This window comes from Indicator indicator, chromosome 2 (genome assembly GCF_027791375.1).
Source record: "Indicator indicator isolate 239-I01 chromosome 2, UM_Iind_1.1, whole genome shotgun sequence".
Lineage (NCBI taxonomy): Eukaryota > Metazoa > Chordata > Aves > Piciformes > Indicatoridae > Indicator > Indicator indicator.
The window spans coordinates 61,738,132-61,755,175 of NC_072011.1; the positions used below are offsets into that span (position 1 = coordinate 61,738,132).

A 17,044-nucleotide genomic window follows, 5' to 3' on the forward strand; every position below is an offset into this window, starting at 1 on the left:
TTGTTATTTTCTTCCAGAAAAAGAAAAACCAGTCCCTGGAGTCATTGCTCACACTTCATGGGTCAGATCATGCCACAGGGCATGCAAGCACATGGGATCCCACAATGGGGAGAGCCAGGGAGAGGGCAGCTAGAGGCATGGAAGGGACCTGGATAGTTGTCCAGGCACGCAGGGCCACAAGCAGCATGGAGTGCCACCCCAGCCCCATGACAAAACCACTTGTTAGACACTGCTGCTGCCTCTGCTCCTCCTGTCTGCAAATGGCTGGGAAAGGGCAGGAGCCCACCACTCATCAGGACCACTTCCCAAACTGCCTAGACAGAATCACAGAACAGTCTGGGTTAGAACAGACCTGTCATCTAGTCCAACCCCCACTCTGCAATCAGCAGGGGCATCCTCAAATAGATCAGGCTGCCCAGAGCCCTGTCGAGCCTCACTTTCATCATCTCCAGGGAGAGGGCCGCAACCACCTCCCTGAGCAACCTCTTCCAGTGTTCCACTACTGTCAAAGCGAAGAACTTGCTCCTAACATCCAATCTAAATCTGCTCTTCTCTACTTTGAAACCATTGCCCCTCATCCTATCACTGCAGGCCTCTCTAAGCAGTCTCTCTCCAGCCTTCTTGTAACCCCCTTCAGGTACTGGCAGGCTGCTATTAGGTCCGTCTGAAGCCTCTTCTTCTCCAGGCTGAACACCCCCAGCCCCCTCTGCCTGTCCTCATAGCAGAGGTGCTCCAACCCCCTGATCATTTTCATGGCCCTCCTCTGCACCCACTCCATCAGATCCATGTCCTTCCTTCACTGAGTGCTCCAGAGCTGGACACAGCACTGCAGACGTGCTCTCAGCAGAGCAGAGTGGCAGAATCACCTCTCTCCATCTGCTGTCCACACTTGTTTTGATGCAGCCCAGGATGCAATTTGCCTCCTAGGCTATATGCTCTCACTGTTTGCTCGTGTCCAGCCTCTCGTCCCTCAGCACCCTCAAGTCCTTTTCCCCAGGGCTGCTTTCTACCCCCTCCAGACCTGCTGGAACAACTCAAGGGATAAAGCAGTTTGGAGCTATTTCAGGAGGAATGCCCTGCTTTGTGCCCTAGCTGCTCAGTGGTGATGCAGAGAGCCCCACAGAAAGGAGTTATGGCCAGTGGCTGGCTCTGGGGACACACAGAGCCACAGCCACTGAGGGCCAGGGCTGCTAAACCTGTGCAGGCTTCAGCCCGAGCACTGCAGTCTGAGATTGGCACCTGTGAGAGAATCAGAATCATTTGGGCTGGAAAAGACCTTTAAGATCATCCAGTCTAACCGTTCTCTAAGTCTACCAAGGCTGGGGCTAAACCATGTCCCTCAGCACCACACCCCTGTCTCTTTGAAACACCTCCCTGTGGAGCCTGTTCCAGTCTTTGAGAACCCTTTCAGTCAGGACGTTTCTGCTCATCTCCAACCGAGGCCTCCCCCGGTGCAACTTGAGGCCATGTCCTCTCCTCCTATCATTTGCTGTTAGGGAGAAGAGAACAACCCCTGACTCACTGCAACCTTTCAGGTAGTTGTTGTAGATCTTTTCCATCGAAAAGGTCTCCCCTTAGCCTCTTTTTCTCCTGATTTACAGAAGCACAAAGGAGCAGAAACTAATTTGCCTGTCTGATCATCTTAAATGACGTAGTCTTTTGAGGAGCGCCTCCCTCATTTCTGTGGGCCCCTGCAAAGGGATGGGCTGCAGCAATGCAGGCAAGTCATTGGTTGGGAGAAGGTCTGGAAACCCAGCTCGGCGTCGCAGCGCTTCGGCACGGCCGAGATCCCGCCAAATTTTCATCTCAAGGGCCTTACGTCCAAGTGAAGCAAGCAGCAGAATAAAATGGCGGCCGAGCTGCAAGTCGCCGCGGTGGCCACTCGGCGGCGCTGTGATACACCGCGCGCCCCTCGTTTTCCCTCCGCATCGCGCCCCGCCTCAACATGGCGCCGCCCAGCGCGGCTTCACCCGCCGTGTTGAACGGGCGGCGCCTGCCAGGAGCCGCCGACTTCCGCTGCCGGCCCGTTTCCGGGAGGGCCGCCCTTTAAACACCGCCCGCTGCACTCGGAGGGCGCTGCCGCCACCGCCCCTCCTGCCCTGCCTCCGCGGCATGCCCACGCCGGCAGCCGGCGGCGTGAACGCAGGCGGCGTCCACCGGTGCCGCTCATCTGGAGCCGCGAGGGGAAACGGCTTCAGCATCCTCTTGCCGGTGCCGTTTTCTGACTGAAACCGCCGGGTGCGGGTCGCGAGCGGGAAGGCGTCCTTCGCGGGTGGGCGGTGGAGGGGAGCGAGGCCTGCCAGGCCTGTCCAGGGCCCCACCGGCCGCCCGCCTGGCCTGAGGGGGCATGCGGGCTTAGCCCAGGCCGCCAGCCAGCGGTGCCTACCTTAGCCGCCGCCCCCACGCTCCGATCTCGTTGGTCTCTGCGGGGCTGGCTTCAGGTGGTCCCAAAATGTTCAGCTGGCTGGGCACCGATGACCGCCGGAGGAAGGACCCCGAGGTGTTTCAGACGGTCAGCGAGGGCCTGAAAAAGCTCTACAAAACCAAGCTGCTGCCCCTGGAAGAGCACTACAAGTTCCACGAGTTCCACTCGCCGGCCTTGGAGGATGCCGACTTCGACAACAAGCCCATGGTGCTCCTCGTGGGGCAGTACTCCACTGGCAAGACCACCTTCATCAGGTAACACCCAGCTCACTGCCTCCCTCATGGCCATGGCTCCAGCCTCCGTGGTTGTGGGCCTTGGTGGGGTAGAAGGGGTGCCAGCACCCCTCTTGTGTTTCCTTGCCCATCATCAGTTTTCAAGTGAAAGCCACCTCCACTCAAACTCTGAGAGTGTTCCTTCACAGGGACAAGGTGGTGGTAGATGGCTCATGAAACACCGACGTGGCAAGAAGTAGCCCAGTGCGAGCAGGACATTAGATCTGAGTCACTTGGGGCCCTCTCCTCCGTTCAAAGTGCAAAGGCTGCGAGAAGCCTTGCACAGGGTCGCTGCTTGGGTCAGGGTAGCCCTTGCAGCAGCCACTCGTTTCAACTGGATGTAGCTTTTGGGTGGTGGGGCGATCTATGGCCCAGAGAGCCCTGAAGTGTGGTGGATGGATCTGTCCCCTAACACTTGAGTCTTTGTGCTGTGCCTCTGTGCTCAGAGCCTGCTGTGAGCAACGTTTGTGCACAAGAGGGACCTGCCCATCTTCGGGGCTCCAAACACAAGTCCTGCTCTGATCAAGGGCTAGGTGCAGCAGACTCATTCCTAACTGTAAAGGAAGAGGAGCTGCCAGCAGCAGGTTTGATGTGATGCTGGGAAGAGGGGGTTAAACTTTTCCAGCTGGACTCGCTTACAAGGATCTCTCTCTTCAGCCACACTCCTGGTTCAACTTGCAGCAGTCTCTCAGGCGATCATCGCTGAAGTTGTGCTGTCTGCATTTCCTATGTGATTCATAAGCTTAGCGTTAAATTCCAGCCTTTTTTTCCTGGTGTGGCTGTGTTGAAATCTGCAGAATTACCCCAGTGTAAATCTGGGCACAAGCCACAAGCAGCCAGCCCTTTGTTCCACCAGTATTTCTTGGTAGAGGAGGGAGCTGTGCAGAGCAGAGAGACATGAATCAAATTGCCTGTATCTCTTAAGGAGTGACCTTGAGAAATGCAAAGGGTTCTTTTTGTGTGTGCTGTAATATTCCTGCTACTTAATGCCCCAGCCAGGAGCCAAGAACAAAATGCATTTCTGCTACTTGTCATGCACCTGGCAAACAAAGCTTAAGAGTAAAAAGGTGCTTCCTTGCTGAGCAGGTAGGTAGATGGTAAAGGGGCATGGAGCACTCTAGAAAGCATTTGGCACATTGTGGGAGAGGCAGTTGCTGCTGTGAAAAAGCAGGCTAGCTTAGATAGCATAGCTGTCTGGTTCTGGTTCCTCCCCAGATCTTTCTCCTGTGGCTTGGTACCAGACCTATTTGAAAGGCTTTTTCTGTCCTCTGGGTTACTGATGTTCAGAACAGAACTTCTTCTGAACACAGGCAGGTTGCTGGTTGTGTAGCTACAGCATCTTTTCCTAGTGCTGCTCTGGATTGCCAGCATCAGCATTTCCCCTGCAGTCTTCACCTGCATGCTGTTCTTAGCAGAAACTTTCTACCTTTGCTGCTCTGTTCAGTAAAATTATTTTTCTTTAAGCCTGAGCTCCTTTCAAGCAGTTTGGATGCTCAAAGCATGTTTCAGGTGGAAGGAGAAGATTGAGTCTTCACTCTTTGGTCTGCTGTCAGCAAGCTCATGGGAGCTGCTCTTTCACCACTGCATTGCATTCATGCTTGTATCTTCTCCCAGCTTCCTCTGTGCAGGGGGCTGGCATGAGCCTACCCAAAGGCTATGGTAAAGCCAAAGTGATCAGGAGCTGCTGCTCTACAGGAGTGCAAAATGGACCTGAGAAGCCTTCCAGGGAGGCAGACATCCTTGTGCAAAATAGTGCATAAGAAGGTGAAAGTTAAGGCCCTGGGGTTCTCTGAGAGTTCCCTAAGAAGAGTAGGAGTGTGAGGTTGTGTTACTCCAGTATGTTCCCAAACAAAGGCAGGAGGTGCCAGGGAACTGAGTGTTGCTCCTGATAGGCTTGCAGGCAGTGGTCATTGGAGAGCTGGGATAAGCAGATTAGCATCCCAAGTTATTGTGGGAAGGCACAGGGAGAGCAGGGGGGAGTTAAACAGGGGACTGGGCGAGGAAGGGAGAAGGGAGGCAACCATTACAACTTCGTGGTAGAGTGAAGTAAGAAACAGCCTCTGGACATTTCTTCCATAATTATATCAGGATGGGAGGTAATTAGTGTTATCCACATGTATCCATTCCACTCTTAACACATTACATCCTGCTTGTACTGCCTTGCAATTTAGAGAGATGACTTAATGCCACTAAATACTGTTGTGGAATGAACTCAGTCCCAGGCCACCTGATTCCCAGTCCACCATTAAAAAAAAAAACAAAGGACCTTATTCTCCTACCTGAGGCGGGTTTATCTCCCAAGAATTTCCTTGGGAAATGTGAGATGAAACAAATGCACCCAAGCTGCAGTATCTTGCAGTGAGGCTGCCTTCTTGTCAGGAGCTGGTGGCAGAAGGCAGGCAGTCAAGGTCAGCAGCCAGAAACATTCCTAGTGGCAGAGGTGGGGAGGAGGGCAGTGAGTCTGTGTGGGTTAAAGCCAGCAAAGCAGGAGAGGAGCACTGGCTTGTTTTCAGTGGAGCCAGGATGTTTTCTGCCCTGCTTTCAGGGACCCAAAGAAGGAAGCCTTATTCTGCTCTGTGAAAGATGCAGTGTTGCTCACTGCAGCTTTTCCATTCCTCTTTCCTGTTGTAGCCTCTCACTCTGGTTTCTCTTCTCAGCATGCATTTGGCTGAGGCTTTTCCTGCAGGGCTGGAGTCTGAAAGGCTGTGATGGCAAGGGCAAGGTAACACCTCTACCTGGGAATATCTGACAGCCATGGCAGGATGTCACTGAAGCCTTCATGATGTTATTGCTTTTTATGTTTCCTGTAAGAGGGTGGGAGTGCAGGACAGAACATGACTCTGCTAATTAACTTAGATTCCATGGTCTTTCCTAAAAATAATCCTGGCCTCTGTCCAGCCATCCTGCTAATAAAATAAACAAGCCTGCCAGAGCCCTGCTAACTGTCAACATGCCTTGCTTTTCTGCTGTAGCCACCCTTTCCTCCTGCAGCTAATCATTTACACGTCCTGGCCTCTCTCAGGCCTCATGCAGAGCTCTGGTATGACCTCCCTGCATGGCCCTGAACCCTTCCATCTCTGCCTGCACCAGGCAGTTGTCACCATTTCCTCCTGCTCTGTCCTCCTTCCTTTCCCTCTCCGCATCACCTCTGGTGCCACACACAGCAGTATCCTGCATGGCTCCTGCATGACTCATCAGGTGCAAGCAGCCCCCTTCCCCCACATCTTGCAAAGTCCTGCCCAGAGAGCCTGGGATCTCCTGGCCTGCCTCCTATACTGTTTCAAACCCACCTGGGAAAGGGGGCCTCAAGCCAGGCTGGCACTAATGCAGCTTTCCTATCCTTGTCCCTCACAGGGAGTAGGGACAGACATGAAATAGGGCAAGTAGCACTGCTGCTTCCAGCCACTTCTCCAAAAAAGCACATTGGTCATTAACCCTTCCTGCCTGCTGCTCTCTGCAGGCTTCACCAGCCTGGCTGGAGGTCATTCCATCAAGCCCCTGAATAACAGAATTACAGAATGTTAGGGGTTGGGAGAGACCTCAAGAGATCATGCAGTCCAAGCCCCCTGCCAGAGCAGGATCACACAGGAACACATCCAGGGAAGTTTTGAATGCCTCCAAAGAAGGAGACTCCACAACCTCTCTGAGCAGCCTGCTCCAGGGCTCTGGCACTCTCACAGTGAAAGGTTTTTCCTTCTGTACCCATGGAACCTCCTCTGCTCCAGCTTGTACCCATTGCCCCTTGTCCTGTCACTGGACATCACTGAGCAGAGCCTGGCTCCATCCTCCTGACCCTGCCCTTCACATATTTGTGAACATGAATGAGGTCACCCCTCAGGCTCCTCTGCTCCAAGCTCAAGAGCCTCAGCTCCCTCAACCTTTCCTCAGCAGGGAGATGTTCCACTCCCTCTTCGTGGCTCTGTGCTGTACTCAAGCAGTTCCCTGAAGTCCTTCTTGGACTGAGGAACCCGGAACTGGACACAAGATTCCAGATGCAGCCTTACCAGGGAAGAGGAGAGCCTCTCTCAACCTACTCACCACACCTCTTCTAATCCACCCTAGGATGTCTTCAGCCTTCTTGGCCACAAGAGCACATTGCTGGCTCATGGGCATCCTTCTGTCTACCAGAACCCCCAGGTCCCTTTCCCCTACACTGCTCTCCACCACATCAGTCCCCAACCTATCCTGGTCCATGGGGTGGTTCTTTCCCAGATGCAAGACTCTCCACATAGCCTGATTGGATTTCATTCCATGTCTCCCCGTTCAGCAGCTCAGAGTAAGGCATGATTTGCTGGCAGGGGAAATTGCTCACTGTGGTGTTTTCCACAACTAGTGTTTGCTTTTCTCTCCCAGAAATCCCCACCAGTGTGACAACTGCCTGTGTTCTCTGGCTTGCTTCTGTTGGCAGAGGCAACCCGTGTCAGTGCCTAGCAGAAGTGCCTTCCCCCATCACACAGTGTCAACAAAATCCCCTTGTGTTTGCCCTGTGTACAAAGAGATTCTTGTGCTCCAGGCACCCTGCTTGCAGAGTGCACCCAATCTCCCAGAGAAGCCTTCACATAAATGCTCTGACAGTGCAAAGCTTCATCTCTCTGATTTCATACCACTTGTTGCACATCAGGTCGAGTAACATTGGCTTGGAGCTACCTCTGGGTGAGAGCTTCTGTGAGGAAGCAGCCTGGCTACAGGGGGGGTGTTGCTGTTATGCTCAGGACTTTTGCTTAGACTTTCTTGGACAATGACAAAACTCAAAAGCTAGCATGGTGCATTGATCACAGAATCACAGAAACATTCAGGTTGGAAAAGACCCTCAGGATCACCAAGTCCAACCAACAACCCTACTCCACAAGGGTCACCCCTAAACCACATCCCCAAGCACCACATCCAAACCACCTTTAAACACAACCAGGCTGACTCCACACCTCCCTGGGCAGCACATTCCAATGACTGGCCACTCTGCTGGGAAAAAAATTTTGCCAATGTCCAGTCTGAACCTACCCAGTAATTACCTGTGAGAAGAGACCAGCACCAGCCTCTCCACAAGGTCCTTTCAGGTAGACAGCAATGAGGTCTCCCCTCAGCCTCCTCTGTTTCCAACTAACCGTCTCCAGCTCCTTCAATTGCTTTTCATCAGATTTATTCTCCAGGCCCTTCCCCAGCTTCCTTGCCCTCCTCTGCACTGGCTCCAGCACCTCCACATCTCTCTTGTATTGAAGTGCCCCAAACTGAACACAGCAGTCGAGGTGTGGCCTCACCAGAACTGAGTACAAGAGGACAATCACCTCCCTGTTCCTGCTGGAACCCATCTCAAACCCATGAAAACCAAACATGTGGTTGGTATGGCAAGGCTGTGACCTGGCACAGGGAGGAAGGGCTGCTTCTCAAAAGCACTTCCCTTGCTGCATTTGACAATTGTTATCACTGCCTGTTTCTTTTCTCTGGAATATTTGCAAGAGGAGGACCCAGAGGCTGATTCCTAAGGATTCAGGGAATACCTATCCCTAAGTCACTCTTAAACAGACTGTCAGACCAAGAGCCAAGTCCAAGCAGGAACAGAAGAAAGCCCACAGCAGTGACTAGCATTGCAGCAATGCCCATCAGGGGCTAACAATTTCTAAACTGCCATCCAGGAGGACTGAGCTTAGTTTCCAGAGTCTGGCCAAGTGACTTCTAACCTAGCAAACCACTGTTGCAATGTAAAGAGCTTTCCAGGGAAGTGAGCCAAGAACATTCATAGGATAGTCTGCAGAGCCCTTGATGGGACAAAAGCAGCTCCTCCTTGTTCTCAGCTGCCTCAGGCTAGAGAAGAGTTACTGTAGCTGCCAGGGAGGTGTATTTTTGTGATGGCTGGCCAGGCAGGTGGCACACAGCAGCATTACCTGCAGCCTGCTTTTGTTAGCTAATGGCCCACTTTTATAGGAAAGCTCAAGCAACCCTTGAATGAGCTTTAGGTAGATAGGATGTATCCACCCTAGTGTAGGAGGTCAGAGGGCTGCTCCCTTCCTGAACTCCTTCCTGGATTTTTTTTTTTTTTTTTTTTTATGGCAACTGCCAAACAGCTCCTGTTTCATCTCAGAGTTGCTTCCATTAAGAGAAGTCATTTCTGATGGCACTCTGGTGAGTGCAGGACTTAGAAATTACTCTAGATGAAAGCTGTAAGAAAACAGATGATACATACCAATAAAGAAGCTCCTGAGGGAACGAGGGGTGTCATTGCTGGAGTTATTCTTGCTGCAGCCATTATCTTCATCAGTGTGTACCTAGGCAGATAAGAGGCAGTGACTTGAGGTATGTGCTGGGCGTGTTTTTGCTTGGTTTACCTCTAGATCCAGCTGATAGGGCCTGGGCCATTGGGATCTGAAGATGCTGTTTGTAGTGTCAATAAATAGCTCTGACAAACCACCATTTTCCTTTTGTTGTTGCTGTTCCTCAAGCACTGGATGGTGATCGCCTCTGCAAAAATGATGCTGAAAGCAAGACACCCCCCAAAAAGAACTTAGCACAAGCCTTCATGCCAGTGGTCCTGTAGTCCCTCATCTAGAAACTTCCCCTCTTTGGTAAGACTCACCTGAGTCAGCCATTGCTGGTTGTTAGCTGGTTTCAGTCATGAAAAATCCCCATCCCTTGTCCCATTTGCTTTCCCCAGCACCTGAGTTTGCTTTTAACATCACAGCAACTCTATGTTTATCTGTTTCTGCTTTCTACCTCCTAAAGTTTCAGTCAAAGCAAGGAAAAAGGAAGTGCCAGAACAAGTAGCAGCAACTCATTACTATACTAACCTCCCTAACCTGGTAGTCATTATGTCTCTTACTTGACAATCCAGAGCTTATCATTAGGTCAGGAGGTCTGACACCAGCCCATACTGAAAGCTAGACCAGTTCCTTCTACCTTCTGCAAGCCAAATGGATATGGTGGTCTTCATTTTCAGCACAGGATCTGCAGGGGGATGTTTTCTGCACCCACCCTCACAAATACAGACCTGACCTCCTTCCTGAGCCAAAGGCAACTGTTGCATGGCATGGACACAGCTGACACCCTGAATTTGGCAAGATAAGTCAGGATGTGCTGCCAGGGTCCTATTCAAAGTCCTATAGCCACATGGGTGACTGTCTTGGCCTGCAATCTGCCAAACTCTACCTTCAGAGAAGCTGCCAGAGGCTTAGGAAATAAAAAGGGTTGCTGTGCTTGCTGTGCTATTTAGCTTGACAACAGATCTGGGGATATACTCTGCCACCCACCCACATGCTTCATGCTCAATGTTCTTGAGCAACTGGTGATGCAGACCTGTAGCTGCATTGCAGAAGCACACAAGAAGGGGGCCTCGAGGCTTCCAGCAGTCAAGTAGAGGAGAAGTGGGCATTTGATGTGGGCTGGGGGCTGAGCACATTAGTTGGATGAGTCTGCTGGAATGAGCAGCAGTGAAATGATTGATACTGGCACCAAAGGCCAGTGAGGTTTGGGGCTTTACCTCTGTGACTGCAAGGGAAGTGCTGTTTTCACTTTGCTGAGCGTGTTCCACATGTCTTGAGGATTAAAGTATCACCTCCATTTCTTAATCCACAGGAAATAAGAAAGCTTTGAAAGTGGACATGCAGAGCAGAAAAGTTCCTGTGACATTTACCAAATGATTGAGTGACAAATGCTAAAAATAGTCTGTGAAGGATCCATGTTCTTGTGCTCCATAATTATATTGCAATCTTCTGTATGACTCCTTTAGGACTTAGGCAGCTCACATCTCATGCCCACATCCTGTTTATTTGCCTACAGGTACCTGCTGGAGCAGGATTTCCCAGGGATGAGGATTGGACCAGAGCCTACAACTGACTCCTTTATAGCAGTTATGCAAGGAGATGTGGAAGGAATCATTCCTGGAAACGCACTGGTGGTGGATCCCAAAAAACCTTTCAGGAAACTCAACGCCTTTGGCAATGCCTTTTTGAACAGGTCAGTACTCAAGAACTTAGGTGCTCTGGAGAATAAAGCTAGAACCTACTGAGGTGCCTAGCCAGCAATTCCCCCACATCCACATGGCTGATGCAAAGCCATTCCAGTCCTACTGGGTGCACATCAGTCACTCACTGAAGGGCAGATGAACAAATTGGAGTGGGACAAACCTTCCTTTAACTTCAGCAAGGACAGAACGTGGCACAGCCTGTCAGGCTCATCCTGCAGGAGTCCACAGATCAAAATATTACACTTCACTCTCCCTTGCTTTTATATTCCTAGCTTCTTCAGTTCAGTTCCCTGAAATTACCTTGTCCAACCACACATAGCCACTGAAGGCAGTAGAGACATGAGACTGGCACATCACACAGGTCTTTGCTTGCTTGCACTTTTAAATGTGACTTGAATGTCTCCCTTGCCACAAAACCAGGCTCTCTCTATATAGAACCTAAGATGCAAACTGACAGCTCTCAAAAATTATTGTAGCAGGGGGGGGTTGGACAGTGGCTCTGTGACATGAGGAATGTGACCTTTCTAGCCCCTCAGCCTAACCCAGCCACACTGAGTTTTGGATCCAGGCCTTGCAGGAAGCTAGCAGCACACACCCATATCCTAGATGAGCACAAACTGTGCTACAGTAGGCAGATGGGAACCAACTGCCTGACTACACCCCTCAGCAGCACCTTCCCTGCTAAGAGTGTGGGAGATGCTGCAAACATGGCAGCTGCCTAGCCAAACAATCAGGAAAGCTTGGGCTTTGGCTCCCTCTCAACCTCTGAGCTCAGAGAATGTCTATCCAGAGAGTGCAGCACCAACTGCTAGCACTGCCCACAGGAGTGCTGGTGTGGGCTGCAGTAAGGTAGAAAAGGGACCTGCAGAGAAGAGACATCTAGGTAGAGTTGCCACTATGCAGGCAGCCTCACAGTGCCTCTGTGAGCAATATTTGATCACTACACAGACTCATCATGTAAATGCATCAACACAGTCCTGCATCTGTGAGACTTGGAGATATTTTCAATATTTTAATATTTTATAGGGCCCAGAACATCTGCACTTGGCCAGCAGTTAGATCAGGTGACCACCCACTCCCTGCACCAAGGGAGGAAAGGTGGTTTGCCCTGGAGTGCAGAGATAGTAGATGAAGAGAATATCACTCAGAGCAGCTCTGTTAACAGCCAAGAACTGCCAGACAGCTCACTGCAGAGGAGAAGCAACATCAGGAAGCAAGAAGGCCATGCATAGAGAGCAAAAAAAGCCAACAACCCCAAACTGAACTAGTTGATGTGTCCTGAATGCAGTTTGCTCCTCAGCCTGCATGGGATCTGTGTCCTATTAACCTAGTTCACTGTATCATGCTGTACTCCTGCTCTCCTGCTACTACTCTTTCTCCTGTGAGAAAGCAGTCAAGTATGTGCCTGTGAGAAAGGCTGGGAAGATGGGCAGAGCAGTGACTCAGTAGCAGCAAAAGTGCAGTCTTGCCAGCAATGCAGGGAGTAGCCAGAGAGGCTAATTAACCCCTTTGCTGCTGACATAAAACAAGGTGATGATTTCTAAACTGGCAGAGGAAGACAGGCTGAGGGGAACTAGTTCAGCAGTGTGAGCATCACAGTGCTGAAAAGGCAGATGGTAATGCACAGCTAATTAGGAAGTGAAGTGCATGCAAGAATTGGCTCAGAGGGCCAGAAATTTAGCAGAGGTAAGTCAGGGTGCACCCAAGGGACTGGATTAAGCCTCCCACGCTTACCAGTTGTGGGCCTGGCTTCTTGGCAAGAGACACTGCAGAGCTGACTCTGCCTTGCACATATCTTGCTGCTGCTATGTGTGTGCTGAGGCCCTGACCTCAGCCAGGCAGCTACAAGCAAGGCATTTGGAGGAGGGAGGGGATCTCCCTCAACCACACCCCTGAGATAAGAGAGTGACCATGAGCAAATCCACTTGATCCACGGGTTGTTAAAGGTAATGATCTGCTGTGGGCACCAGTGGGGAGGAGCAGAGCAGTACAGGGCAGTAGCATTCATACAGCTGGGAAGTGGCAGCTGACAGCACTGTGTCCTTGGGTGCAGAGCCTGCTGCTCCAGGGGAGCTAAATGGAGGAGCAGGAATGAACATCCAGCCAGTACTCCCCAGCAGAGACTGGGACCTGCTGCCTGCCAGGAAGCAAGGGAAGAGTGGTACCATTAGGGTTTGGCTGGGAGACAAGAGCTCATTGTGGTGCTCAGAGCCTGTCTCCTCCTTCCACTGCTTCCCAGGAGCGCCTGCCTTCCTGGCTAAGGGCAGAGATAGAGCTGACAAGCTGCCTGGGGCTGAAAAGAGGACAGCAGTTCTACAGTACCTTGTCACTTGTCCACCTTTCCTTGCCTCAGGTTGTTCCTGGATTTTGAGGGAAGGGCTTGTTTTCCTCATTCCAGCTCTGGAAGGATCCCAGCAGAGAGATTACAGGTTGCACCTCATTATCAGGAGGACTTGTTTGGCACCAAAGGCCTGGAGCAAAATTGGGAATCTGTCATTACTTTCATATCACATTAGCTTGGTTGCAAGATTCCCCTGACCCCCAGTGTCTGTCTCAGGTAGCTAAGGTGGAATCAGTCCTGCTTTTGTCTTGTCAGTGGCAGGAGACATCATGAATAACAAGCTCCTCCTTCATGGCCATGCTGTGCCTGGAGAGGTGGTGAAGGTCTAGTCTGGCACCATGCCCTTCCCTTCACATGGCCCCAGGCAGAACTAGGTCGTGCTCACTGAAGTCCTGCAGTTCTGCTGGGGCAGCAGGAAGGCAGCAGCCTTAACCTTGCCAACAGAGCCAAAATGCACTCACTCATGCTGGCCTCTGACCTTATATCTGAAAGCTCCTGTGGAGTACTTGCCCTAGAGAAACTGGTGGAAAATTTTCTTGCCTGAGCCATTTAACATTAGTCCATGAGGAATTCTCAGGGCTGCAGCAAAGGAGAGCAAACCTGGTGTGGCAGGATAGGGGCATAACAAGACCTCCTGAGCCTGTTGTTCTCTACTGCTGTGCCTGGCACACAACAGGAGAACCAAGCCCTACAAATCTCCAGAGGCCTCATCCCTAGAGATTTTTAAGGCCAGGCTGGATGTGGCTCTGTGCAACCTGCTCTAGTGTGAGGTATCCCTGCCCATGGCAGGGGCAGTAGAACTGGATGATCCTCGAGGTCCCTTCCAACCCTGACAATTCTTTGACTCTAAGTGAGCCCCTAAGTTAAATACATGAGGTGTTACACATTCAGAAATGCTCCTTGCTGCCACCTGCTAAGCTGTGGATGTGGGAGAAAGAGGCTGTAATATGTGGTCAGAAATAGCTGACAACTTAGGAGAGAGGTCACTCAGCTAACCTGTGAGGATTGACTTTTGTCTGAAAAACTGGGGTGAGGCTGTTGCATAGCCTGGAGGAGTTCATAACTGCAGGGACTTGAAGACAACAGCCACTCAACAGAGCAGTGCAGGGCTCTGTCTGCAGTCCCTGTGCCATCCCTCATCTTGTCTGTGGCTCTGCTCCCTCCCACAGTCACACATTTGCTGTGGCTGGATGTCACACCACTGTTAGCATCCGTATGCACACACACACACACACTTAGAGCTGCCTGGAGTGCTGCTGTCACAAAAAGGCTGTCCATGGAATCCTCCCAGGAGCCATGTGAGTATGTAGGCTCTTGCTGGCCTTTGCTGTTACCAGCCACTGAAACAGATGCAGCCTGCTAAGCAGCAGCACCACCACAAATTACTTTTCTTAGACAATGATTTGCATAGACAGAAGAAGGGGAGCAGCTAGCTAAAGAGCAGTTACCCAGAAATAGAGCTGCAGAGGGGGAGGAATGAATTACAAACTGAGTGTAAGTCAACAGTGTCAGAGTGCTGTTAGAAAAGCAAACATCTTGCTGAGATATGTAAACAGGACTGTCCTGGGGAAGAAGCAAGCAGCAATCCATCTGCTGTGGTCAGCACTGGCAAGGTCCCAGCTGGAATGCCACAGCATCTTGGGGCATGGTTCCTGAAGAAATATGGGGAGCAGTTTGAAAGCACCCAAAAGAAAGTGCAGGGGCCTTGAGAGATTTAGAAATTATCTGGCAAGGCAGCTGGAGAGAACTGAAAGAGACTGGGGGGGGAAACACCACCAAGCTGTTTTCCTTAGAGCAAAGAAAGGAGACAGGATGACAACAGTATACGTTGTGACAGAAAAGGAAAAATAAATCAGATTCCACAGCTGCTGTTTGAGACTGAAAGGCACTGTAGCATGGAAGATTTAGATTAGACATTAAGAAAGAGAGGCTTTGCTGGGAAAGATAATTAAGTAATGGAGTAGGCTCCCAGCAAATGATGGAGCTGCATTGTTAGGGATTTAAACACCACTTCAGACAAGCACCTGATTGATCCTGCCCTGGGGCAGGATAGACTAAGCAAGCTCTTGAGATCTCATGCTCTCTGTGCCATAGGATTTCCATGGTGCAAGAAGGGAATTAAAGAATGGTTTGAGTTGGAAGGGACTTCTCTAAAGGTCATCTAGTCCAAGCCCCTCCTTCTGTTGGTTTTAAGACCAGGTTTGAAAGAGAACAAAGATCCTACAACATTGCTGAGGTTTGTTTGTTTTGTTTTTTTTTTTCTTCTTTCTTTAACAAGTTAGTTCAGTTCACTGGAGTTAAGCATTCCCCTGCATGAATCCTGAAGTGCAGAGAAACAAATACCACTTGGTGCTAAAAACCTAAACAGCAAACAAAACCATTTGGCTTTACACATTTTCATTAATAATTCATCATTTGGAGGGCCATATAAAAAAAACAAACAAACAAACAAACCAACCAGAAACACAACAACAACAAACTGTCATAGATCATGACTGAGACTTGTGTTCCAGAAGCAACAAAACAGCCAAAGTGCTCAGTTCTGCCTTCTTTCTCATTTCTTTACATCAGCAGTAGCTCCAAACTCCAACTGAAAGTGAGATCAGAGCCTGGCTTGTTCCATGGTGCCTGTAATGTTATTTATGATGTACTGCACATCACAAATAACCTTTTGCTCTTGTTTTAAAACACATATGAGACCCCACCTGGAATACTGTGTCCAGTTCTGGACCCCCTATTACAAGAAGGATCTGGATGTGCTGGAATGTGCCCAGAGAAAGGCCACAAGGATGGTCAGAGGGCTGGAGCTCCTCTGCTATGGAGACAGACTCAGAGAGTTGGGCTTGTTTCATCTGGAAAAGAGAAGGCTCTGAGGAGACCTTATGGTGGCCTTCTAGTATCTGAAGGGGGCTACAAGAAAGCTGGGGAGGGACTTTTTAGGGTGTCAGGTAGTGATAGGAGTAGGGGGAAAACTAGAAATGGGTAGATTCAAATTGGATGTGAGGAAGAAATTCTTCCCCATGAGGGTGGTGAGACACTGGAACGAGTTGGTAGTAGAAGCCTCATCCCTGGAGGTTTTGAAGGCCAGGCTGGATGTGGCTGTGAGCAACCTGCTCTGGTGTGAGGTGTCCCTGCCCATGGCAGGGGGGTTGGAACTGGATGATCCTTGAAGTGCCTTCCAACCCTAACAATTCTATGATTCTATGATCTATTTTTCTTGCAGGTTTGTTTGTGCCCAACTCCCTAACCCTGTGTTAGAGAGCATCAGTGTCATTGATACCCCAGGAATCCTTTCTGGAGAAAAACAGAGAATTAGCAGAGGTAAGTCTCATGTTCAGTTCTCTTCCACATGACAGCATTGAAAACCAAAAGGACTGTGGCTGAGTTTCACCTGGAGCTGTAGACAAGCACTAGCAGGTGCCTCTCACAGCTACAGCATGACTTTGCCAATGTCCCTTTGGACTCCATTTGCAGTCTGCTATAGGCCATTGAAATGCTTTCAGGGAAGGTTGCTGACAAGGTCAGCAGTACCTGTGCCACACTCCAGTGTTACCCAGAGGAACAGATTCCATCAGGGAGAGTCAGTTGCAACCTACCTATCTGCTTTGCAGGAACACTTGCTTGCAGTGACTTATTGATGAGCCATAGGCAAGGCTTCTGTGGCAGTCAAGCTGGTTTCTTTCTGGCTGACCTGGCTGGTTTCTTGCACTGTCCAGACTTCCTAAATATAGCACAAGACTGGATGGCCTTAAGAACCAGAGGCACCCAATTCCTTCATTGCAGTGAGTAATCTGGAAATCCTGGGGACACTAAGTGGATCTGATGGATAGCACAGTTTCTTAATGAACTCCTGAGCATCTCAGGCTGACCCTCTGAAGTGAGCAACATCTTTGCTACTTCAAACCTAACATCTGTGGTCACTTGATTACTCTGTGAGGTAGTGGTGGTACAGCTCACATTTCTTGCAGGTTGCTTAGAGTTCGGAGCTATACAACACTTCTTTGGAAGAAAGCCATGAGTAGTAAAATTGTGGCCTTCAGGCTTGAGAAGAT

The 17,044-nt window shown here is 50.4% G+C and overlaps 1 protein-coding gene across 1 annotated transcript in view; it reads left to right on the forward strand.

The window, feature by feature from the left end:
* Positions 1-2,379: 2,379 nt before the first annotated feature.
* EHD3 (EH domain containing 3) overlaps positions 2,380-17,044 on the forward strand; it is a 38,490-nt gene continuing 23,825 nt past the window's right edge. Inside the window, exons 1-3 of the mRNA XM_054399284.1 lie at positions 2,380-2,679; positions 10,465-10,641; positions 16,216-16,313. Of these exons, the coding sequence (XP_054255259.1) occupies positions 2,453-2,679; positions 10,465-10,641; positions 16,216-16,313 (502 nt within the window). The 5' untranslated portion in view covers positions 2,380-2,452. The remainder of the gene's footprint in view (positions 2,680-10,464; positions 10,642-16,215; positions 16,314-17,044) is intronic.